Source organism: Setaria viridis, chromosome 8 (genome assembly GCF_005286985.2).
Source record: "Setaria viridis chromosome 8, Setaria_viridis_v4.0, whole genome shotgun sequence".
NCBI classification, from domain to species: domain Eukaryota; kingdom Viridiplantae; phylum Streptophyta; class Magnoliopsida; order Poales; family Poaceae; genus Setaria; species Setaria viridis.
Genome location: NC_048270.2, coordinates 34,094,031 through 34,119,396, shown reverse-complemented (window position 1 = coordinate 34,119,396; position 25,366 = coordinate 34,094,031). Strand labels below are relative to the sequence as shown.

General features: G+C 40.2%; 3 protein-coding genes and 1 long non-coding RNA gene across 10 annotated transcripts; 3 read left to right on the top strand and 1 right to left on the bottom strand.

The window, feature by feature from the left end:
- Positions 1–2,772: 2,772 nt before the first annotated feature.
- On the top strand, positions 2,773–8,604 carry LOC117833857 (NADPH:adrenodoxin oxidoreductase, mitochondrial). Of its 2 annotated transcripts, none has more exons than XM_034713455.2 (13): positions 2,773–3,193; positions 3,681–3,785; positions 4,138–4,251; positions 4,375–4,428; positions 4,655–4,771; positions 4,996–5,105; positions 5,222–5,295; positions 5,413–5,474; positions 6,973–7,168; positions 7,248–7,311; positions 7,403–7,470; positions 7,573–7,719; positions 8,160–8,297. In XM_034713455.2, the coding sequence occupies exons 1-13, from the start codon at positions 3,035–3,037 to the stop codon at positions 8,165–8,167; spliced, it is 1,278 nt and encodes a 425-aa protein (XP_034569346.1). In that variant the 5' UTR covers positions 2,773–3,034; the 3' UTR covers positions 8,168–8,297. The 2 variants fall into 2 exon arrangements, with proteins under 2 accessions (XP_034569346.1, XP_034569345.1); XM_034713454.2 differs by having other exon boundaries at positions 2,778–3,193; positions 7,573–7,715; positions 8,160–8,604.
- A 45-nt stretch (positions 8,605–8,649) lies between these two features.
- LOC117833858 (uncharacterized) lies at positions 8,650–11,699 on the bottom strand. Its single transcript, XM_034713456.2, is given in 3 exon segments — positions 8,650–9,152; positions 9,297–10,034; positions 10,037–11,699. Coding segments are annotated over 3 exon segments (2,739 nt in total). The 5' UTR covers positions 11,661–11,699; the 3' UTR covers positions 8,650–8,775.
- A 285-nt stretch (positions 11,700–11,984) lies between these two features.
- On the top strand, positions 11,985–17,547 carry LOC117833266 (uncharacterized). Of its 3 annotated transcripts, none has more exons than XR_011898954.1 (7): positions 11,985–12,137; positions 13,407–13,602; positions 13,705–13,751; positions 14,607–14,749; positions 14,916–15,430; positions 15,544–15,625; positions 17,201–17,547. It is a non-coding gene; the product is annotated as an uncharacterized lncRNA (long non-coding RNA). The 3 variants fall into 3 exon arrangements; XR_011898952.1 differs by having other exon boundaries at positions 13,432–13,602; positions 17,201–17,543; XR_011898953.1 differs by lacking the exon at positions 17,201–17,547 and having other exon boundaries at positions 13,432–13,602; positions 15,544–15,984.
- Positions 17,548–18,288: 741 nt separating this feature from the next.
- LOC117833267 (cytochrome c-type biogenesis CcmH-like mitochondrial protein) lies at positions 18,289–23,516 on the top strand. 4 transcript variants are annotated; one of them, XM_034712706.2, is made up of 5 exons: positions 18,289–18,589; positions 20,777–20,851; positions 21,527–21,689; positions 22,681–22,812; positions 22,992–23,516. In XM_034712706.2, exons 3-5 carry the CDS (start codon positions 21,549–21,551, stop codon positions 23,175–23,177), a joined length of 459 nt encoding a protein of 152 aa, XP_034568597.1. In that variant the 5' UTR covers positions 18,289–18,589; positions 20,777–20,851; positions 21,527–21,548; the 3' UTR covers positions 23,178–23,516. The 4 variants fall into 4 exon arrangements, with proteins under 4 accessions (XP_034568597.1, XP_034568598.1, XP_034568595.1 ...); XM_034712707.2 differs by lacking the exon at positions 18,289–18,589 and adding an exon at positions 20,032–20,484; XM_034712704.2 differs by lacking the exon at positions 18,289–18,589 and having other exon boundaries at positions 20,032–20,851.
- Positions 23,517–25,366: the final 1,850 nt, after the last annotated feature.

The window sequence follows — 25,366 nt, the reverse complement described above, 5'->3', positions numbered from 1 at the left end:
CTTAACCGACTAGAACTCTATCTCTAATTCAAACAGAAAACAAACATCTACCAGCACAATCCGTGCTAAACCGACTACCCCACGCTTCGTGGGCTGAACCCCATCTTATCCTTTCATCTTTCCAAGCCCATACAGGCCCACCTTAGTCCACCTTCCTGATCGGCCGATTTCTTATCAGCAAAGGATTGCCGATTGGGAACCTAGCGCATTCACTCTGAAGTGAAGTAAAAGCCACTTGACCGATTCCGCACTGTAGCACCTTTTGGCCGATTTCCATCCGTACTTCCTCGCCTTTTTCCCTCTTTGGTGCCGATTCTACTGATGACGAAATCCGGCGTCAACACAAAGGATACCCAATTCAATGTACCCACTTTAAACCATCTAAATAAAATAGTATTTGAACTTCAAATGTTACGAAACTTTGTATGCGCATTGTACAAGATGTAAAAATATCTATTTTAGTAACATACATAAGGCCAAGAGTTACATATTTTGAAATTTATAGTTTCAAAGTAGGCTATGTATTATCCCTATATCCATGTTAGGGCTACTGTTAAATTTCCCCACTTTTAGGTTATCTTAATAAAATAGTATTTGAACTCCAAATGTCATGAAACTCGGTACGCATATTGTTAAGGTGTAAAGATTCCATTTTATTAACGTCCCCAAGGTTAAGTGCTACATATTTTGAAATCTGTAATTTCAAAGTAGGCTATGTATTATGCATTTATGCTTATTACAAATATATTTTGCAAGTATTAGAAAAATAACTTAACTTTGCATGTTTTCTTTCCATAAATTTAATTACTTAATGGGATCCGAATATTTCCAAACTCTGATGAGGCTACATATATCACAATACACTTGTTCCATTTTAACTGCATTCAAACCATCACTCATTATACAAATTGATCCTATTCAATTGTAATCGATGCTGGATAGATCGGACCATACGAAGCTTATGTCATATAATGCTTTTTTGCACATCTTTCTTATACGGATCTACTATCTCGGCCCAGACCATATTCCCATAACTTAATTAATAAAGTTAATTTGGGAATCTCAGTTCATATATTGCAGAAATGAGAGTTGTTTTAGTGAATAATGTGATTACATATTTATACATAGGCAAAGGGTGTGGCCAAAGGGGTGATGTCCCTGGACATACCCGTTTATGGACATGTGTCTATGGACTAACATGTGTAGATGGCGTATCGCGTGATAAGAAACTTCTCGACTTATGGCCCTGACGTGGGCGAGCATCACATGCCTTGTAAACTAATTATAGTATTATGTTATGATTTTTAATCGAAGATGTCGTGTCATATGAAGAGATAATAGTATAATGTATAATGTATAGTATTATTGTATTGTTTCTTAGTAATCATAAATAAATAAATGATGTCCACACGAGGAAAGCTAAGAGTGAGAGGTATGATTCACTACTTACCTACTGCTCTCTAGGTGGTAATTTTAGGCCCGCTTGGTATAGTTCCAGTTTCACTGAGAAACGTTTCATATTCAGTTTTCCTATATAAGTGTTTCTCTAGTGAATCAGAATCATTTTGTGAAATCGTTTGGCTGGTTGGAAAATTCTTCTTCTACCTCATTTTCTTAGAAAATTCATAGAAATAAATATGCTTCAAAAAAATATCAAAAATATTTTGTGTGTGAGGAGCATCTCAAATAAGATCCATTTTGACTATAGTTTCACTTATAAAGAATAAATAGTAAAAGAGGACCGCTACCAGACCAGAGAGAGGGTTGGAAACGGTGAATAGAATCATGCGAAACTGATTTATGGCCGTTTCATGCTCCTAGGCAAAAAAGGAGAAACGTTTCAAGTGATTCGTGGGTGAAACGTTTCACCTTTTCAATATTTAGCATAGATTCTAGTAATTCTCTGTAGAAATAGAAATGTTTCTGCTAGCTAAACGTGCCCTTTGTATCTTTCATAACACATAAGCTTTCAAGGAATAGTTTCCTCATACATTGTAAATAAAGGACATCACATAGCAGGTGGTAATTTTGTAACACTTGGATTTAAGCTAGTAATATCCATTGGACTAATTTGAAATTGAATAAAATCAGTTGTATAATAATTGATGGCTTCAACATAATTAAAATGTGACAAATATATCTTATAACATAGTCTTGTTGGAGTTTGGGGCTACTTAATTAAATTTAAGAAAACAAAATATGCAAAGTTAAATTATTTTTCCAACACTTATGATCTGCCCTAAGAGGGATAATACATAGCCTACTTGAAATTATAGATTTCAAAATATGTAACACTTAGCCTTGGGGGTGTTAATAAAATGAAATCTTTACACCTTATATGCATGCCGAGTTTCGCGACATTTGGAGTTCAAATACTATTTTATTAGGATGATCCAAAAGTGGGTAAATTTAACAGTAGCCTAATATAGATATAGGGATAATACATAGCCTACTTTGAAACTATAGATTTTAAAATATGTAACTCTGTAGGTTACTAAAATAGATTATTTACATTTTTTACAACGCGCATACAAAATTTCGTAATATTTGAAGCTCAAATACTATTTTATTTAGATAGTCACACCACGATGGCACGACAAAATCACTTTGTCGCGCCACATGCATTGGCGTGGAAGGAGTGTTCCATATCATCGGCTCTTTCCAGCGTGGTGGCCTTATCGTGTCAATACATGTGGCACGATAATGTGATCTTGTCGTGTCATTGGCGCGACTAAAAAGTCATTGGAGGGAAATATTTGTTGGGAGAGGTTATTGGGTTAAAATTAAAAAAAATCGCGCCTCCCGGCTGGCCGCCACCCGCCCCGACTGCCGTCGGCGCCGCGCCGCCTCCTGCCCCTGGCCCCTGCCCTGCCCTCGTCGAGTCGTCGTCGTCGGTCGCCGGCTCGCCGCCACCCGCCAGGTCGCCGCCTGCCCGCCTCGCCGGTCGCCCTCACCCCCCGCAGCCCCGCCGGCCGCGCGCCCACGCCCCCACGCCGCCACGGGTGTGGGCGCCAGCGCTCTCGGCGCTCCCGAGATGGCCCGCGGTCTGCGGCTCCTCTCCCGCGCGGTGGAGAGGCTGCGGCCGCTGCTTGTCCAGGGGCCGCCGACGAGGGGCTTCTCCGCCTTCGTGCGCGAGCCGCTCCATGTCTGCGTCGTCGGTAGCGGCCCTGCAGGGTTCTACACCGCCGACAGGGTATGCGGATTGCACTGGCTGTTGCGTAACTTCGCGACTCTGCTTCTGAGGGCCTTGCTTTCGGCCGTCCTCATCAGTTCTGCAGGAGTATTGTGGTTTCATAGGAGATTAACGATTTCTTCAGTATTTATCCTTGAAGTGTGCTGCATTATTAACTATGTTTGCTCATTGTGGTTTCATTAGTTTGTGTACCAATGTCAATAAGAATTCCATGTGCTCTGGTGGAATTATTAGTTGAGCGATGCATTTTTTTTTCTAATCAAAATGTGTTGGAACCTGCAGCATTGCTGTACAATGACCAAATGCTAAAATGATGAAAAGAACATATGATTCAATACCTTCACTGAACTAGATTTTCCCAGAAACATGTTTGCTGTCCAACGCTCTAGGAGCTTTCTGTTGGAACTGTTCTTCAGATTTATTCCGTTTTAACAATTATTTGTTTCTTCGTGGTATTCATTGGTGCTACCTTTGGTGGGTTAATCAGATGCTGAAGAGTCATGAAGGAGCACAAGTTGATATCATTGATAGGCTCCCCACACCATTTGGCCTAGTTCGTTCTGGAGTGGCTCCAGATCATCCAGAAACAAAGGTGGTTGTTTTTGCAGTTATCATTTCTGGAACTGAAATTCAATCAACCTTTCATCTTTGCACCCTTGCAACTAAGTGAAAAATACCAGTTTGGAATTGGTCACCTATTTCCTATTTCCTCACTTGTTTTTATCAATTTATTCATTTACTGTAGTGGTTATCAGGTTAGGGCAATATTGTTTTGTTCATATAATGCAGAGATCTTGCTTTGCCAATTAATAGTTTTAACTACTGCTTGGGACCTGCTAGATGTTGTATTATGGTTATTTGATTGTACCTTCCTTTCCAATTTTCATGCTTATGGCACTATATAAATTGTTTGTAAACCTAAGTTTACTTCAACTTTCCAACAGATTGTGGTAAATCAATTTTCTCGTGTAGCTGCAAATGGCAGCTGTTCATTCTTTGGGAATGTAACACTGGGAAGGGATATATCTCTGTCAGAGCTTCGCAAAACATATCATGTTGTAAGTTCAACCTTGAGTTAAATATCCATTTCCCAAGAGGATGTCTCATTTCATTTTTTCTATTACTACTTTTTCCAGAACTTATATAAGTAATTGGTTGAGATTGTATTTATTCATCAACAGGTTGTTCTTGCTTATGGTGCAGAAAGTGATAGGTCACTTGGTATTCCTGGAGAGGTATGACTTTTGACTTCTGTCGCACCACATTTCAGAAATATCATTTAACTGTAATCTAATTGATTTTTGGTGTTTCCTCATATATTGCAGTAGTTAGGTATTAAGTAGTCAGCAGGGTGCATGTGGAGTTTATAATGCTAGCATCTTCATTGCCTATGTGGTTGAGATTATCTCATTTTTTAGATGGAATTATTTATCTCTAGTATCATCATGGGCGGCATTTTAGGATCTGAAAGGAATTCATTCAGCTCGCGAGTTTGTCTGGTGGTACAATGGACATCCAGACATGTGCGACTTGTCTCCTGATTTGAAAAACACAGAATCTGCAGTCATCCTTGGTCAGGTATTTTTTTGGTTTTTCTTTGTATATTAGCATTTGAATAAATTACCAACATCTTGGGGCCAAGAGAACTGACTCACAATTGCACTTTTATTTAACCTTGATAGACAGTTGATCTATAATTTTATTTGATTTGTGAGCTCATGATCCTTCATTTTGTTTACATGTTGCTTGAAGTACTTTTATGAATGCGATACCATTCGTTATCATAACATGATTAATTGCAGGGAAATGTTGCTCTTGATGTTGCACGTATTCTTTTACGCTGTAAAACTGAGTTGGCTACTACAGATATTGCTGATTATGCGTTGGATGCTCTACGTGGCAGCACAATAAGGTATCTTTTCACTTTAATATTGAAACCAGACTTATATTTTTTTTCTTTGTAGTTTACTTCCATATATTACTGATGATTACATAATACATAATTCTCTATTTATGTTGCATGTAAAGGAAGGTACACTTGGTTGGGCGACGGGGTCCCATACAAGCAGCATGCACAGCAAAGGAGTTGCGTGAAATTTTAGGTATTTTTGACAATTGTTTGAACACTTGCAGTGTTTGACATTTGACACGCGGTACATTAGTATTAGCCTATCTCATTATCATGCTGTCATTCTAAGTTTGACATCATGTCCATGCAGGTTTGAAAAATGTTCGTATTTGCATCAACGAAGCTGATCTTGCAACTTCGCCTGCAGATGAGGTTTGTGCCTTTAACTTATTTTCCTTTTTCTTTTGAGCTGTGGGACTGGTCGTTTTCTTTTACTATCCTGGCTTTCTTAAATCTGGCTTATATAGGACCTGGAGTTTTTGCTCTATCATGGCAGTTAGGGCCATTTTATGATGTATTGTGCAGATTGTAAGCAAGTTTTCATATAATTTTCGTGTGATGTACAAATATTAGCATGAGATCTTGGTAGCAATAGTAAGAATTACTCATTTACTGATACTAAACCCACAGCAGTGATAAGGCTTCTTGTTCAATGTCTCACTAAGTGGACATTCTGCTTTCAAGCAGGGGCGGACCCAGCACGAAGCCTAAGTGAGGGCACTCTGTAGATGCAGCTAATCAGTGTTTTAAAGGCGGCACCTAGGTGTCCAGGCAGACCCAGCTTGCCTTGGGGAACCGGTCCGCCTTGTCGCCTACGCGATAAGGCGTGCACAGATTTCCAAGGTCGCCTTATCGCCTTTAAAACACTGCAGCTAGTTCCACACACTAAAATAAATTAAGATGAACTTGCATATGAACTGCTGCCACTAGAAACTCATACATAAGCGGTGGATTTCATTTGCCATTATAATCTTTCATATCTAGAAATTAAAACATTGGTTAAATGTTTGTCTTGACCAGAAAGTATCCATAATTCTTAATTATTTTTATGTTTTTATAAATTGTTCTATTTTTTCATCTTGATTTTTGTTGGATTTTATCTACCTGTGATGGCTTATGGTTGAAAATTGTATTAATGGGCCATTGGGTGCATGTCTCATGCAAAGGCTAGAATAAAGACTATACATTTGTCAGAAAAAAATAGATCCACCATGGATGATCAACGACGTTGCTCTCCCCAGCCGCAGGTCATATTCATCTGTAGCGATCACGGAATTTCTAGTTCTTGCTTCCATGTTGCAGGATCTCATGTCTTTGACGAGAAAGATGAACAATTGTTATATAATTTTGACGCCCTTTGCATGGTACGTAGAAATAGGTGAATAGAAAATAAAATCGAGTTTTTCATTGCTTAGGATGTCTACTTAACTTCATATAGGCATATCCTACGGACAAAAGGAACACCTTACAGCACCTTATTAGTAAGAATAAAAGAGTTGCACATCAGGAGACAAAACTTAGAGTTCGTCTCAAAATACAACTAGAATTTAGAATGGGTAAAAGAAAAGCTAATGCAAGAATATAATTGTTGGGCTCTACAGAGGTTAATTAAAAAACACGATCATAGTACCAATTTCCCTCTTTCGGTCAGTAGAGTCACTTGGCCCAAATGAGTGGGGGCACATGGTTTTTGCAATTGAGGGCACTAACGGTGATTGAAGGGCCTTAATGAGCTTGTGGCTGAACTTGAGTGAGGGCCACCACTCAGCACAACATGGGTCCACCCCTGCTTTCAAAACTCCAATAAATTGATTTACCTAGTTACCTTTCACCTTTTCTTGACTAAGGAAATGTTGCTATCTAATTGCAGGAGGAGATGAGGAATAGTAGAATCCAAAGAAGGGTTTATGAGTTGCTGTCCAAAGCTGCAAGTGTGCATAAGGACAACAGTTACAGTGACCAAAAGGAGCTTCATTTTGTGTTTTTCAGGAGACCTATCAAGTTCATCCCTTCAGAAAATGGTTCCACAGTTGGTGCTGTTCAACTTGAGAAGACAGCTTTAAAAGGTCTGGTGTAGCAGGTTAGAAATGAATCTTCTTGATCAGTTCTTGAGCTTTCTGATAAATATTCTTGTTTGTTATGTAGGTGATGAAGTAACTGGTAAGCAGGTGGCTGTTGGAACTGGTGAGTTTGAAGACCTAAAATGTGGGTAAGTATTTTGGCTCATGCTTATGCTTTCCTGGTTTTTTACCTAACCATTTAATTTTTGAGATGCATCTAATATGCTGCCTTCTTCTTAGTCTGGTCTTGAAAAGTATTGGTTACAAATCTTTGCCTGTACAAGGTTTGCCTTTCGACAAAAACAGAGGTGCATAATACTGCTTTTTTTTCCTGCTACCTTGGAGCTCATTTTTGCTCCATGAAGAGCATATGCAATTGCTTTTGCATGATGATCCTTGGTTCATTTTAGGAGTTGTGCCAAATTTGAGAGGCAGAGTCCTGAGCAGCGAGTCAGAGACAACCACTGTGGAATCAGGGTTGTATGTGGTAGGATGGTTAAAGAGAGGACCAACTGGGATCGTTGCGACAAATCTCCACTGTGCGGAAGAAACAGTAGGTACCTTTGTTATAGTTTTATCGTTCATTCCTTATGTGTAGATTGCAAGACGTTAGTTTGCTACGAAATTACGCTTTGCATACACCCATATCAGAGTGCTTTTGCTTGTTCTTTTGTCACTTTGACAATAATGTCCTGGGACCAACATTTATTTGCGACAAAATCTTGAGAAATCCACCAATGTTAAGTCATCCAAGATATGGGTGTTACTTTTCCAGCATCTATTAGTATGGGTGGGGATATGGGTGTTACTTTTCGATCGTCTGTTAGTATGGGTGGGGGAAGAATAGTTTACTTTTGCATGTTCATGACACTACTGGAACCTCAACGGTCCTCACACCATAAAAACTTCACATTTAGCGCTGTCATTGTATTTATTTGTTGGTTGCCATTTTGATATGTTATTTATGATTTTTTTCTGTTTATGGGTTAACAAATAGGTGGCTAGCATCCTCGAAGATGATATCAAGGGTGTGTTAAAGCCCCCGTCTGATTCGAAGAAGCATGGAAGGACAGGACTTGTTGAGATCCTAAAACAAAACAATGTTCGTTTTGTGCCATTCAGTGGTTGGGAGAAGATTGATTCCAAGGAAAAGATGGCAGGGCAGCTGAGAAACAAGCCTAGAGAGAAGATCACAACCTGGGACGAGCTCCAGAAAGCTGCAAGCGAGTAAAAGGCTGGCACTCCCAGCAATTTTGTTTCCATGTGTTTGTATCAAAGGGTCGCATCAACGAGAGATGATCCTACACTTAGTAATAGAGCATAACATCAACATTATGTTCACTGGAGAGGAGGCTCACGTATAAGCAAACTATGGTGCTCAGTAAAGGAAAATTACTAATAGCAATTCATTTCATCAAAATCCAAGATTGATCTTTCTATTATTGCAGTTGTGGTTATATTTGAATGACTGGTGATTATTTGTTGCCTTAAGAGAAGTTTTACGGACCATCTGTGCAATATCTATGTCAATTATCGAATACATTGGGTCTAGGCAAATTGACACAATAAAAGACGCATTGGCCAAATAACTTAATGCGGAGACTACAAAATCATCATATATTCCTTATGGTGCCGCATAGATCATGCAGGTCTTGCAATCTGACTTGGTGAATGGGCTTCTGGATGTCTGTTGGGCAGCTCTTGTCTGTGAGTGCTTGATACACCTGCTGCATTGTTGGGCGGGCTTTTGGGCAGATTTGCAAGCAAGCGAAGGCCACCAGAAGGAGCAGGATGATGTCTTTCTCCTCGTCGCTCGTTGGTGCTGTGATGCGCTGGTCCAATATATCCTTGAGCTTTGTATGCTGCTCTGTTCGGCAGAAGAACGGAAGCAGCAGCTCCCCTGGGTGCTTACCCATGATTACTTCCATGGTGACCACACCAAAGCTATATACATCACACCTCTCTGTAAATAGCATTGTCGATGCCAATTCTGTGAAAAGAAATGAAACCACGAAAATCAGGAGTAAATAGCATTGTCGATGCCAATTCTGTGAAAAGAAATGAAACCACGAAAATCAGGAGAATACTTGCTAACTGAGGTTGCATTCTATAGTAAACGAGTAAAGCGTTTTACCTGGGGCTATATAGCCACATGTCCCTGCAAAGATCGTGCTCCAACTTGAGCAAGTATGCTTGAGCTGCTTAGCCATCCCAAAGTCGGACACATAAGCCTTAAAATTGCGGTCCAACAAGATATTGCTACTTTTGATGTCACGATGTATAATGGGTACATCACAGTCATGGTGCAGGTAAGAGAGAGCTTGAGCTACGTCTTTCACCACTGCAGCTCTTTTAGACCAGTCAAGCTCCTTGGCATGCTGTTCCTCCTGCAAATTGGATTCTAAACTTCCCCTTTCAATGAGATCGTAAACAAGAAATTTGCACTTGGAGTGAGAACAATATCCATGCAACTTGACTATGCATCGGTGCCTGACTTTTGTCAAAACTTGGATTTCTGCATGAAATCCTTTCTCATCAGTATAGTCTTCAACAGAATGGAGCAGTTTAATGGCATATACGCGCCCTCCTTCAAGCTCAGCTCTGAAGACAGACCCGTATCCTCCAATACCAATGCTGTATTTTTCATCAAAACATTCTGTTGCGTCAAGTACGTCTTGGAATGCAACCTTCCCATCAAAATTCCATATGGAGACCGTATCTTGAGGTGCACTTATGCTGTTGGCTTTTGTGAATTTCCTCCTCCTTTTAACAATCGTCATGCACCCTATTCCGAGACAAATGGAGCAAAAGGTACCAAAAGCTAGAAGCAGTACCATAAGAAGATTTTTATTGGTTTTTTTGTCTAAGTCTGTGCGACACATGGTTTCAAGCCATAATTTGGATCACCACATATATCCATATTATGGTCAAGCAAGACCATGGTATAGTCTAATGGGGTAAAAGTGTCCTCGAATCTGCCACTCAAACTGTTAAATGATAAATTTAGAATGTGTAATTGGTGCAGATGCGCTAAAGTCTCTGGTATGGCACCACTTAGATTATTTCTGCTCAAATCCATCTCATATAGCTTAGAACAATTCCCAATCTCTTTTGGTATTGGTCCTATTAATATGTTGTCTGACATGCGCAAAATTGACAAACCCAAGCTATTTCCTATCTGAGATGGAATGCTTCCCCTAAACTGATTGCTACTTAAATCTAGATATGAGAGGTTGAACAGCGATCCTATTTCGGGTGGTAGAAGACCATTCATCTGATTGGAATAAAGGGCAATTGTAGTTAGAGAGGTCAAATTCCAGAAGGTGGAAGGGATGCAACCGTTTATTTTATTATTGGAAAAATCCAAGAGTTCTAACCTGGTTAATTTTCCTATGCTTTCAGGGATGAAACCAGTGATTTGATTGCTGGAAAGATTGAAGAATTTTAGTCTGCTTAAATTCATTATGCATTGTGAAATGGAAGCAGTTATTTGATTGGAGGAAAGATCAAACAATTCTAACCTTGTTAGGTTTGAAATGCTTACAGGAATGGATCCGGTGATCTCATTGTTTGCAAAACTGAAGGACATTAATCTTCTTAGATTTCCAATGCTTGGAGGAATGGGACCTACTATATGATTGAAGGAAAGATCGAATGATTTTAACATTGTTAGATTTGAAATCCTTAAAGGAATGGATCCAGTGATCTTGTTGTTTGTAACATTGAAGGACTCTAATCTTCGTAGATTTCCTATGCTTGGAGGAATGGAATCTACAATACGATTGGACGAAAGATCCAATAATACTAGCCTTGTTAGATTCCAAATTATTCCAGGAATTGAGCCACCAATGCTATTGCTGGATAAATCTAACAAAGTCAAGCCTTGCATCATCCCAATCTCATGAGGAATATGACCAGATAAACTGTTAGAGCTAAGGTCCATGTAATCCAATCCGGTCAAATTTCCCAAACTAGAAGGTATCAGGCCAGAAAATTTGTTGCCCCTTAAATCGAGCTTGTGTAAGTATACTAGCATGCCAAGTGTTTCTGGGATGTGCCCGCTCAGTGACCCAGCACCGGAACTATGAGAGAGATTGAGATAGTTTAGTTTAGAAAGATTACCTATGGATGCTGGGAGAGATCCCGAAAGGTAATTACTGGACAGATCCAAGAAAGAGAGCTCAGGTAAGTATGAAAAGTCGAGTATATCCAATGTCCCCTGAAGGAAACACTCTGCAAGGGATATGCTCTTTACAACCTGGACAACATCACTTCGACCATGGCCGTGATCGTGAGGCACCATAGCACTGCATGTAACGCCAGTCCAGTTACATGGGCTGGTGCCATAGATCCATGTTTCCAGGCAGCCTGAGGACGTGGGGTCGTACATGCTGTATTTCCATTGTAGGAGGATGTCCGCTGTAGAATGTGCGCAAGAGAGATGGTTTGGTAAGGCAAGAAGAAGCACCAGCAGTATCTCAAAGGCAGGGAGACCCATGTTTGTGTTGGTGATCTAAACGCACGAGTGCCTCCAGTTGTTGTCTTGGAATTTTATATACAAATCAGTTGAATTTTCAAAAGAAAGAGAACCACATGTCACGTGTGGGCCCTGCCGTGTGGGCACGGGCGCATCATCCAGAGTCCCCGGCCGTGTGGGCACGGGCGCATCATCGCGCGCGGCCGCCGGGACACGCACGGCAGCATAGCCATCGATGCGCGACGGCCGGCCGGGCCCGCCAATCAGCCGCATGGAGTGGCCGTCTGACGACGCTGCGGCAGGCGCCACAAGTAGAGTCCAACGTGTTTTGTCCAATCATGATGCGCTTTCAGATCCAAGCATTTGCCCTTTTTCTCCTTACCCTGCACATAGAACCAGTAGGTTTCACACCAGTTTTGCTTCTTTTTGACACAGCTGAACAAGGGCATCCTTGTTTTGCAGGTTATGGACACTCCATGACTTCTCACGAGGCATGATGTGAGTTAAGACTCTGGGGTTCTTAAAGTAGTAACTTCAGAGGCTGTGTGCAATGCATTTGTAAATGTGTGTTACTCTTGTTTGTCTAGAGGATTAATTTTTCCTTGTACTAGGATCATTTCATTGCAATGGTCTTGCTTGCTATAGGTAGTAGTAGTAGTAGTTTTATTTACTCATGATCGATATGTTCAGTACTTAAGCCATCTGCAGGTTACTACTTTTATTTTCTTAATCTTTTTTTGGTTGGCTTCTTATCTTTTTGCTCTTGTTTGCTTGGATCAGCACAATCCCTTTTTTTTTCATATACCATCCTTGCCGTGAGACAACAAGGATGCTGACCACCTTTTATAATGTTTTAACTGATGATAAAAAAATGTATGATAAGTAATTAAACCAATACATGTTTGTAGCCTATTTTGGCCTATATTGTTAGTTTTTAATGATAAAATATTATTTTATTTTTAGCTGCATGATGAAATTCAGTGAGCAAAGCTTCCTATACATGATGAAATACCCATGCTGAGTGTATATGCTGCCTGCTTGTGCATGTAGGGTTCATAGAGCACTCAATTTTATATATTTCAAGTTTAGAAAGAATTTCTACCATTATGCTTTCTGCTCCATTTAAATTTTAGTGCCTTGTGTTCAGTAGGGATATAGTTTGTCTAAGGCCAACACGAAGCATACATATTTTGTCTTTTCCTACATAACTTTACGACAAATTGCTTACCCGAACGATTCAAAGCAAATTGGGTCTTTCTTTATTCATGGCCAGTTTCTGTGTGTCCTGTGAACCATAGCTATGACCTGGAATTTTGTAACCACATTTTTTTGCTACCTCAGATCATATGTGTGTCAGTCATGTTTACTTTAATCTGACATTCTATAGGGCAGTTACGGGGTGTTTGGATACCACCCGCTAAAATTTAGCACTTGTCATGTCGAATGTTTGGATACTAATTAGGAGTATTAAACATATGCTAATTATAGAACTAATTGCACAGATGGAGTCTAATTCGCGAGACGAATCTATTAAGCCTAATTAGTCCATGATTTGACAATGTGGTGCTACAGCAACCATTTGCTAATGGTGGATTAATTAGGCTTAATAGAATCGTCTCGCGAATTAGCCTAGGGGTTCTGCAATTAGTTTTATAATTAGCTCATGTTTAGTCCTCGTAATTAGCATCCGAACATCCGATGTGACACTGCTAAAGTTTAGCACCTAGTATCCAAACACCCCCTTAATCAAATTTATTGTACTTACAGTAGTTAATTCCTATTTGGAAGGAAGGCCAGAAGCCAGGTCTGGAATTCTACTACATCCTCCTGGAGAACAACATCACTGCCCTGATCCCATCAGAGATCGGCGAGCTTGCAAAGCTGAAGACACTTATCTTCCCAGCAACCACATGTACGATGGAATCCCCACCGCTATGTGTTACCTTCAGAGCCTGCAATCTTTGTGAGTGTACAACCCTCCCATTAATGGTGTTCTTCAAGCTTTTCACATTAAACATTTGCTGTCACCTGGCATGCTAAAGCTTGGATATGTTGCCATGGTTAGGAGGCTCAACAGCAACACCCTTTCTGGTCCATTCCCTTCAACATCAGGTACTTTATCCCAGCTTTTTTTTTCTATGTGTGTTTGTGTGCAAGTTTGGGTATTATTATACTTCAGTCTGTAGTCCATGTGCTCAGTGTCCTTCAGAGACCTGTCATATAGTAACATGATTGGTTGAATACTGGGATCTTTTTTGACAAGAATATTCAGTGCATAGTGTGATTTAATTTGACTTATATGACCTTTCATTTACCATCATACATTGTAAATTTATTCATTTATTACCTGTTAAGTGTTGTATACATTCTTTTTTCCCATCCTCCAGTGCAGCAGCATTGATGTGAATTTTTCTTTTTTCATTTGTCTTTATAGCAAGCAACGACACTAGATACCTTTCTTAAAACTCACAAGCACAGAAACCTTTCAATATGTTATAAATTGCATATATCTCACAGAAATATGTTGACTTTCGTATTGTTTATGAATTTGTTTGTTCACATTTTTACCCCCCCCCTTTTCTGGATATTATGAATTTTTTATTCTCATCTAGTAATCCATAGAATCTAATCTATTATCCCGACATTTATTGTTCCTTAAAAAACTTTTGGTTGTGTTTTCTTATGTTGGGTTGTTGAAGTTTTTTTATATTGACTTTTTATAACAAATTTTGTGTTTCTTAATGCAAGTACCAAAATAATAAATCTAATGGAGAGGTTTGTTGAGGGCAAAGTCACTTGTCTCTTTGTACTTGTCTTGACCTGTAGTTCTCTACTTGTCCCCGTGCAGCTAAGGCCGGCTGCAGGTGGTCGGGATTTTGATTCAATTAACTCAGTGCTCTTTTTTTGTTGTTACGAGGTTCTGTACTCTAATATTTTTTCCACCACCTCATTTTGTTTTTATACCAGGCCCATCCTCTTGCTATTTTGGTCAATTAAATCAGGGCCTTGCCAGTCAGGAGTCTTCATCTCATTCTGGTTGTCAGCAGCTAGCTGTGAAGAGGAATATTTGTAATTCTATAGCAGCTCTTTTTTGGGATCTTTCTTGCCAGGTAGACTCTTTTTACTAGTACAATGTTTAGTATTTCACCACTTCCTGCCTTAATGTGCAGCCATTTGTTCAAACTGGTGGTTAATTTCTATTTTTTTTTTGCCACAACCATTTTCTGTCGTTTGATATTTGTGAATTGAACTGTTCATCTCTCTTTTTTTGTTCAGGTGTGCAGCTCTCTTAGCCAGCATACCTGGTGCGGCACTTCTAAGATGTATCTTTTTTGTATGTATATTTATTTAATCACTATAAAACTTTTTTGTATAACCAGGTCATAAGATTTTAGTGCATGAATTCTGTTTTCTACTAGCAGTCTAGCACCATGATATATGTGTTTCTGTGAAAGTACATAGTACATTTTTTTAAAAAAACATCTGTAGTACTTTCTGCTCCTTCCTCTCCTCTCCGGATGGTATATTGGATTTATGCAGGTTGTGTTAGCAAATGAAGAGCAAATTGTTTAATCTGTGATTTTGCAGTCAGCCTGCGCTTTTGCTTAAGTATTTGTGAATTTTGTTTGATTTTCAGATTTTTTGTTGATGGATTGGCATATATGGGTGTAGATTTGGGGCTCTCCGTGTCAATTTGGGGCTCTGTGATCTGCAAAACATTGGTTTGAGTACAAAGATAGGTGAGGAAAGTTCAGAACAGCAGGATCACCAGTCACATAATCTGAGCTGAGGTGTGTGTTTGAAGCTCTGTAACTAATGACTTTTGCTTAATTAACTCATTTCCCTGGTTGTGTCACTGAAGAACTTATTATTATATTGTTTTACTTTGTGCTGTATCTTTCAGAGTGAGCATGTGGAGCAAGTTGTCTTTCTCCTTTGCCTGAGACATTAAGCAGAGACTTTATGAAACTGATTCCAAGCCTGAGGTATTGTTACACGGAGGCTTGGGTTTTTGTGAGCATGTGAGAGACATAAGTTGTTTTTTTGTGCTTCCTGTTTGTGACCTGATCGATGATTGATCTAGACATAGGTTGATAAGATCAATTTTTCATTTCATTTCGGTGACATCTAGCTAATTGTGCAGTTAATGTAGATATATTGGCAAAATGGACGTGTTCGTGTTTGAAAAAGTTTTGAGTATTCTATTTCTGAAAGCTTCTTGAGTTTTCTATTTTTTTCTGTTAGTATGGTACGTGTGATTCTGTGTAACTATAGTAGTTTTTTAAAAAAAACATTGCAGCTTGAAAATTAATGTATAATTTTTTTTAAAGCACACTTTTTTCAATTTGATCTGTGATAATATGTAACATATATATGATTATTTGTTATGTATTGATAGCCTGTCAACTGTGTACTATGGCTGTTACCGAAGATTTTTAGCTACATATTTGTATCGTACTAGGTGATTAGGGTCAGATTGGCAGATTGGCAGGGCTCTGGCTCCTCTAAAACGGCTCTGGCTCCTCTAAAACGGCTCTGGTTCTGACTCCACCAGGCTTCTCTAGTGTAGATGGAGCCATTTTGGAAAGTGATTGGCAAAACGGCTTCTTCTGTATTCGTAGTAATGGATGTAAGAGGCCAAATGTCCTCTATGTCCTTAGCTGTGGGGATTGTTTGAATACATGAATTGAAGATTTAACATTAGTTTATAATTTGAGTTCATTATAATTAGTGAATATCTCTACCTATAATAATATTAAAGCAAGTAAGGTTTCTTCCTAGTTTTTTCCGTATGTTGTGGTCATTTTGCAAAAAAGTCCCTCAACTTTCATAAAATCAACCTGCAGTCCAAATTCTAGGGGGGGCTCGGGTGGAAAAAATGAGGGAAGGGAGGGAGTTAAAGGGGAAAAAAACTTCTCCTTTCTTCAAAACAGAGAGGCGAGGGGGGAGGGGGGATTGGGTGGCGGCGGCTGGAGCGGGCGCCCTGCCGCTGCCCCTACGCGCGGTCTCGGCGGCGAGGTCAGCCGGGCACGGAGAGCATGAGGAACTCGAGCAGCCCCATGTCGCGGTTGGGCCCGATCTTCCGATGGCCGTAGCCGAGCGGTGCACCGGTGGAGGAGGTGAACAGCTTGTCGTTCTAGGGTAGGGAGAAGAAGCCCAGCGCCTTAGGGCCTGTTTGGATACACCCTCCTAAAGATTAGGAGTTTACTTTTAGGATATTTTTAAGATTTGTGCATCCAAACATGAGTCCTAAAAGTGCACTTCTAAACTTTAGGAGGGCCATTTTCATTAGGAGGGCCAAGGGGTACTGATGGATCCTATTTCTCCTAAAAGTGGTCCCCAAGTCTCCCTTTACCCCTATTGCCCTCGCATGCATTAATGATGTGAACAGTGCAGGGGTAGTTTAGAGGAGTAATTGGGGGGTAAAAATGACATTTTCCCTCTAAGATCCTAAATATTAGTAGTCCATCCAAACAGCCCTGTACTAAACTTTAGACTAGCATTTTGAGGGTCCTAAACTTTAGTACACTACTAAACTTTAGGAGTTTGTATCTAAACAGGGCCTTAGCCTCGAGCTTCTCCATGAGGACACCGGGGGATGCCGTGGTTGACAACCTTGAAGAAGCCGAGCCTGTTGCAGGCGCTGGCCACGGCACCCGCGGAGCCCGGCGAGGACAGGTCCACGATGGGGACGATGGCTTTTGTCGAGATGGCCGTCTTGATGGAAACGTTGGGCCTCGTGGTGGCTGTCATCCCTCTCTTCGAGCCGCGCCCCGTGCCGGATCTGGATCCGATGGGAGCAGGGAGGGGCGGTGGAAAGCAAGGAGGAGTGAAGCCCGGAAGCTGGGTGGCAGGGAGTGAGGGTGGGCGGCGGGGAGCCTGGTGTACTATTATCAGGAGGATTGTTGCTAATTATGAAGCTTACCAGGTAGCTAATGTGATATTTTATATGCAATATGCAGCATGTAGTACAGTAGTGTGTGTATATATATATATATATATTTTTTTTTTCACAGTTACACATGTGGTTTGATTTTGTCTTGTTCATGTCAGTGATGCGCATATGGGAGCTATTGTAACTGATATTGTGCTGATGCATTTTTGCTTGAGTAAAGCTTCTTGCATGTGTTCATTAAATTTTGGCTGTTTCCCTAGGATCAATATTTCCCTCTTGTACTATGCTTGGCAACATGTTGGGTTTGCGTAGTTTTTTATTTATTCCGATCTATCAATCTGGTGCAGTTTGTATTCATATTTGCTGTGCCCTCTTAATTCTTGCAGAAGCGGAACCAGAAGAAGGAAGTCATTGAGAAGAAGTACTATGAGAGTAAAAACTTTGTCAACGGGGAGTGAGTCGTAAATAGCAGAACTTTCATAAAAGTTGTTGCCCGGTTCATTTTAGAACCCAACCTTCTTTGGCGAAGGCAATAGTTTCCATTATTTTTCGTCATTGCCTCCGTCCTATTTCCCTCTGTACATGTGACTTTTTCGGTTGTTGTTATCAGCTGAGTTGCATTTGAGATCTGTACGGCTATATTCGCTAGTAATGAATAGAAGGACTCCTCTCTCCTTTTTCTTTTTTTTTCTTTTTTTCCTTCACCTTTTCTTTTCCTTTTCCTTCTCCTTTTCTTTTTTCTCCACGTTCTCCGTCTGCGTGGACCGGTCCTCATTTTCCCCGTCTCCTCTGGGCTTCCGCCGCCCTTCTCTGGCCTGCCGCGCGCGCCCCGCAGCCGCCGCGCGCGCCTCCGGCCAACTGCTCCTCGCCACCCTTCTCCGGCCTGCTCCCCTACCGCTCAAGCACCACCCACATCTCGACTTTCTCTTCCAGGCGTCAGCAGCCTCGGCGGAGGCGGGGACGCCAGCCGCCAGGCAGTGCTTGCGCCGGCTCCGGCCAAATCGAAGACGGCCGGCGGCGCACCCGCGGCAGCCAAGAGGCGGCGCGCCTCCAGGTACTCAGAGGATTTGGGGGGAGCGGTGGCAATTTTGGTGTGATTCTTGCTAACTCGTTGGGCAATTTGGTAATAACACGCGCAAAGACAATGAGGGAGCCGCGGGGAACCAGTTTTTTTTGGCTCCCGCTCCACCGATTTGCTCCAGAGAGCGGGTATTGCGGGGCTCCCTCGGTGGAGCTGTTTTCCTGGTGACCCTTTGGAAGGGCTTCGCATGAAGCCAGTGGTGGAGCCGGTGAGGGAGCCCTGCCAAAGGGGGCCTTAATGTGCCATTTTGCTACAAGCTTGGTTTCCTTTTTAGTGATGTCATCTATCGATGATTGACACACTGCCTCTTCCCACTTAATCAGCTTTGATTTTACACGTGCTATGCTTTATTTTATTAATCTGTAATTTTTATTTAAAAACAGTGGGAAAGGTTCATGTACGCACTAGTATACAAATGAATTAATATAACCCTCACACATAAAAAATGGTGCTCATGCAACTTTTTCTACAACCTTACTAGAAAATCTTCTAAGGTTCTCCGTACATTTAGCAATCTGATATTCTGTCAATTTTTATCTTGTATAGTGTTTGTGCTACAACAGGTTTCTACATGCCATTCTTTTTCAATTAACCTTGCTCGCCTGAAAGTGCCTGATCTGTGCTTCTGAATTAAAATAGACTTTGATAAGAGTTTTTACTTGTATTAAACTTTGGTTGTCTGCCTTCTTGTCTGTCATATCTGTATACGGTGTATGGTGATCAACTTGACTGTCTGGAGTGATTTAGATGAAAGTTTAATTTTGCAACTGGAAGTCTGAAACTGTGATAGACACAAAATGTGTTTAGGCCTAAACTTTAAAGTCCGTTGTGCATGCCGTATCACAAAGATTATTATGGGCAGCACCTTTTATGCTATATTTATTTAAGGTTGACAATGCTGCTCAGTCTTAATGCATACGTGTGTAGGGCTGACAAATGCATACTAGCATATGCTTATCCTATATTTTTTTTGGTTGATGTCAAGCAGTTTTATGATATCTGGAGCAGCACTGATGTGAGTGTTGAAGGAATCCTATGCGTGCTGTGAGTCTAGGTGCAGAGTCTTTAGTTAGCAGATTTTTAGCTAACAGTTAAGGAGAATAATAGGCAATTAGGAGGTTAATACCTGTAGTAATTGGGAGAATATCTGGTCCTTAGTAGTAGCCTACGGCTGTATATAAGTAGTAAAGAAAATGAGAAAAGTAGCAAGCAACTGCAGCACCAAAACCACTGTGTGTTCGTGTGTCTTTGTGTGTGCAGGGGCGGATCCAAGGGGGGGGCTAGGGGGGCTGCAGCCCCCCCTCTAAAATACTGTAGACAAAGCCTAAGTCACCATTAATTTCTAGCTCTAGCCCTTAATCTCTACTATTTAACCCCCCCCCCCCCCCCCCCCCCCCCCCCCCCCCCCCGAGGTGTTCATCCTGGTTCCGCCCCTGTGTGTGTGTGTTCTATGCGTGAGCTCCTGGGCCCAGCTGTGAGGCTTTAGGCCTGTCAGTGAGATTGTTTTTCATTTGTCTGTACAGCAAAACACACAACACTCAGGAGCTGTCTTGCCATGGCACGGCTGCACTACAATAATTAGTGACAGTAGATTATGGGCTGCATTTGGTGTTGCAATAATTTGTAAAATTAGGCCACTCATGCTTGACTTGCTGCAATAGGACACGCTCCTGGTTGTTAGAGCCACTATGGCCAGTAGTATTCGGTCATCACTCTATTAATGTGCACTCTCAATCATGTCTGTATAATTTGTCAGGGTAACCTTGGTGAATGAATTATCTTTTCACAATTTGATCCTAATTTCAGTTAGTCTGGGATGTCTACAATATCTGAGATCTTACCTGGAGACTCACTCCCTCAGCTCTCAGGTTTAGCTAAATCTGAACTTCTGAACATGTGAAGCTTCGGTTAAATGTCGATTTCTATTTAGATTCATAGTCACATGTTTCATCTGAATAAATATGCATCCCAATTACCTATAAGTTTCATCTGATTTCTATTTATTTTTTGGCTTTTTTGTTGTACTTCAATGGTCAAAAGAAAACAAAAAACACAAATTTTGCATGTAATTTTGTTGTTGGCCCATAAATTTTACCTATTAGTTGTTTTTATTCCTGTTGCTGAACTGCACTTGCATATTCTGTTTATTCCTGTTGCAAGGAGGAGCCCTGCTGCTGTCTGAAGCTTGGTCTTGTTGCTGCCCCTCTCTTGCGCGTGTGCAAAAGCATTGCAAAGGTCATTTTGGTCAAGCGCTACTTCGTATACCATTTCTCGTTTGTTTTACACTTTTGGCCAATGATGACTTGTTGGAGTAATTGTTTCATACTTATCAGCTTGTCACCTGTTTATTTGTTCTTGACACCTGTAAGTTTTTTTATTTCTTAGGGTTTTGGGGATTTTGTTTGTACTCTAGTTGAGAAAAAACAAATAAACAAACCATTTCTGGGCTGGCAACAGCCAACGGTAAAAGACAGCCCCTAAAAGGCTATTGGGTTTTCTTAAAAAAGACTATTGGGTCCGCAAACTACATCTGGGAGCAGAAAAAATGAGAAAAAGTGGGGTTGCAGGTGAGCTGTTGGATGAGGATCTAATGGTAGGGAAAATTGATTGATGGATATATTATTTTTCAATCGATTGACATCTAGACAGACAATTTTATATACAAATCAGTTTAAGACGGGTCATTGAATTTTCAAAAGAAAGAGAACCACATGTATTCATTATTCATGTATTCATTATTCCTGATCGACGGTTTGGTTTACCGTTCTTTCTGAACAAGTGATTATCCGATTTTGTTTCTGTGCAACTCTTATCATGTCATAGAGTGATGTCACAAGTTATGACTTCATCTGTTTGCCTAATTTCATTTCTCTCAGGCACTATCCCTTGCTAATTGGGTGCTGTATACAGATCAAGTACGTTGGATTTTTCTATGGCAGCTGAGGAAGATGTCAAGCAGAGGCAGATCATTGAAAATCGTGCGAGAAATATAAGCCACAATGTCCGGTGCACTGAGTGTGGTAGCCAATCAATTGAAGATTCACAGGCTGATGTTGCTATTCTGCTTAGAAAGGTACTAACCTTTTTTACCCTTGAATGACTTGTTTGCTAGACTCATGGTAATAGGGTTATTTTTGGTTAGTCTCTAACTGAATAAGTCAGATTTCTGATATTATTATGTGTTCCTTTCTGTTGTTTCATTGCAACTTTTTATATCTCTGGAGCAAAGTACTAATTACAAAAATCTTGGATATTGAAATGTCTTAGCTTTCACACTGTCAATTATACCTCAAACTCAAAGCAGCTGTATTGCTTGGTACATCTCTTATATCCATACCCTTGAATAACTTAGGTTAACCTCTTGGTGGTTAAAAACACTGTTCTTAAATAAGCTTTTTTAAGTTGTTATGTAACTTAATTCATCAGGTTATGATGTTGTCATGTGTTTGTTTCTGATGTTTTGCTGCATCAACCATTCAGTTATTGACCTAGTGCAGGTAAGACTTGTTGGAAATTGGAATAATGTAGGTATTAGACTCTCGGTTTGTAAAAATGGAATCTGTTTTGGCACAATCATTTGGTTTAAAATATATTTCATTATAATGTTTACTGGCTTTCAGAGACACTCAAACTTTGAAAATTTTTAGATATCTTAAGATGATGACAAAAACATCTCATTGCATTTTAGACAGAGATATCTATTCCATGACAAGCAATGTCTGGAAACAATTTGTATTCCTTGATATGTGAAGGGTCTGTTGACTCTTGCTTTCGAAAATGTTAGTGCTTAGATTTTGAGGTTCTATTTGGAACTAAACTTTTTAAAACTTGGTTTGAAACTTGAACGTTCTCTAGCTAGTGGTAACGGATGTTAAGCTTTGTGCTTCTTTTCTTCCTCTGCTATATTTGTATATATATTGTTACACAACCATGCACAGTAGGTGAAATGTCTGGCAACTAGGAGAAAACAACAATTAATAGTTATGCTAATTTAACAGCATCCCTTTTTCACTGTAGCTTAATTGATATTTTTGGTCAGACATTAACGATATGGCATTTTGCAGCTCATTCGTGATGAAATAAAAGCGGGAAAGAGTGATAAAGAGATCTACAAGAAACTAGAGGACGAGTATGGAGAGACGGTCCTGTATGCCCCTAAATTTGATCTTCAGACTGCTGGGATATGGCTTTCACCTGTAAGCCCTAATGAGGATCTAATTTTGTTCATGTTTCCATTTGTCTGACCTAACTGTTGTAATGGCATGTGCTACTCCTTAAGAGCTACTGAGCTAGGGACTCACCAAAACCCCTGAAATTTGCTAATCTGAATCCGAGACGAAGCATTTGGTCACCTGATTGTTTCCATTCTGTGCAGGTAATTGTGGGAGGTGTAGCAGCTGGCATCTGGGCTTACCAAAAGCACAGGCAAAGGACAAATGTTCACATTATGGCTCTGAACCTGGTCCGAGGGGTTCCGCTGACTCCAAGGGAGAAGGAGACAATGCTAGACATCCTTACACCTCCACCGCCTCCAAGAAAGTGGTGGTGGCCAGGCAAATGATGTAGTGTTCATGCACCTCTCCTGCAATATGAAGTACTCGTTTTCCCATGGTAGCAGCATAGAGATTAAATGATCAGGAGGCAAATTTTAGCATGGAGTTTGAATGCATACATGCGACCTTTGATCACGAATTTCAGTTTAGCCAAACATTTGCAACGTACTCCATGGATCTAGCAGGATTTGCTGCGTTACGGAAGCCACGCATTTCTACTTGCTGTTGTCTGTACTTGCTGCTGCCTGCTGTTTTTGTGAGCAGGATGGTCTGAAGCCTGTTGATGAGTTAACAAGATTATCACTGATTCCACTATATAGCCAAAACAGCAAGATTACCACGTTTCACTGTCTTCTACCCTTTTTATTTCCTGATAATGCGTACACCTACAGTATTCCCCTATCTACTGAATCCATTTCCGTTTTTCTTCTACATTGTTATTTTCTCATGCGTTTTTTAAGAGCTATTTTCTCATGTGTTACTAAGGCAACAAATACCATGTCAACAAATCTCATGCGTTCTATATATTCCTGATTGGCAAAACTTAAATAAAAAAAGAAAATTAGTTACCAGATCCTATCACATCGTGAGGTAGATCAATGAAGAACTCATCCAACTGGGCATAAAGACCGAAGGCAGGGAATCCCAACAACGTGGTGTGCTAGCTATCACAATTCACAAGCAACTTCTAGTTTACTGTTCAAAAGAACGAGACTACTGAAAACAATAGCTGCTGCCTGCTGAAACTTCAGACCAATCCAAGTTACATGGCATAAATTTTGAAAGTGGCGGAGAGACTAACTAGTGTAGTCATTGCACGGTAGCGGGCAGCTAATTTCATGAACCTTCACAAGAAGACTCTTCCCTTGACTTCCATGAGAAAATTTGAGTTTTCGTCTACAACTTTGAACTGTCGATTGGAACTTTTACCGGTATAGAAGTTAGTAAGTAAAGGTTTAATTATTTTTTGACCTTGTAATAGTTTGTTTAACACAACATGCCACAACTTAATTATTTCTTTTCTTGGAACATTCCGTTGCATCAAGTATTTCTTGGAATGCAATATTCCCATAGAAATTACATATGGACTGCATATTCTTGGACTTGCTTTTATTGGTGGCTTTTGCCAATTGATAGAAAAAATAAGTAAAATAAAACAAAAGCAAGTAGTAGTTCCAAAATAAGATGTTAATTGGCATTTTGTTCATTGATTTTTTTGTCAAACCTTGCTGTGTCACATGGTGCCGGTATACTTGCATACTTTGGATCAATGTATATATCCATGTTGTGATCAAATGAAACCCTGCAATTGACACTTGATACATAGACGTCCAAATCTGCCAAATGGGACCTTAGAATCATCACAGATTTGATATCGTACTCAACCACAATTTTGACAAAATAAATATGTCGCTTAAAATGTGTGACATATTTTTTCATAAAATAAATACACCGCTTGAAATTGTTGCACAGTGTCCCGTAGAAATAAAAACAGGCCGCCCACGCAACGTCACCGGCTTGCCCACTGGAATTTGACCCAAAAATGGGTCGCAGAGATGGTGCGTACCCGGGCCTCTAGGCCCCCAAACACAAGTTTACCACTGTGCTAAGCCTTCATTTGAGACACTGCTTGGTGTTTCATCATTTTATATAAAACTGCTCTCGTAATGTCCAGCCAATGATCACCACGTGATAGCTCGCCATTGGCTCGACGGCAACACCACGGATCGCCCTCGTGCAATCCGAGTGCAGCCGTTTTGTCCAATCCCATGGCGCCATGTGGTTGGAGCTAAAATGCAAAAAAAGAAGCAGAAGTGCTCCATGCAGGATTCGAACCTGGGTCTACCTGGTAATGAGAAAAATTAATTGCCTCATTTTGGTTATGTGGTAATGAGAAAAATTATATGTAGTTATATTTTGAGCAGCTGGATTGGAAGGGAGAACAAATGAACAGTTTACATTTCTCTTTTTAATCCCGAATTAAAAAATGTAAATGGTATTTCTTCCTCGTAAGAACTCCAAATTTGATTTTTTTAAAGTTTTCTAAAATCAAGATATGTCATTTGTTTGTATTTGGGTATATAAGATAATTATTTGATGTATTAGTTAGTTATTTAAAAAATAGAAAAATAATTTTTTTCACAAAAGTGGCAATGTAAATCCAAAAATGTTAATATGAGGGTAAAGGTGAGGTTGT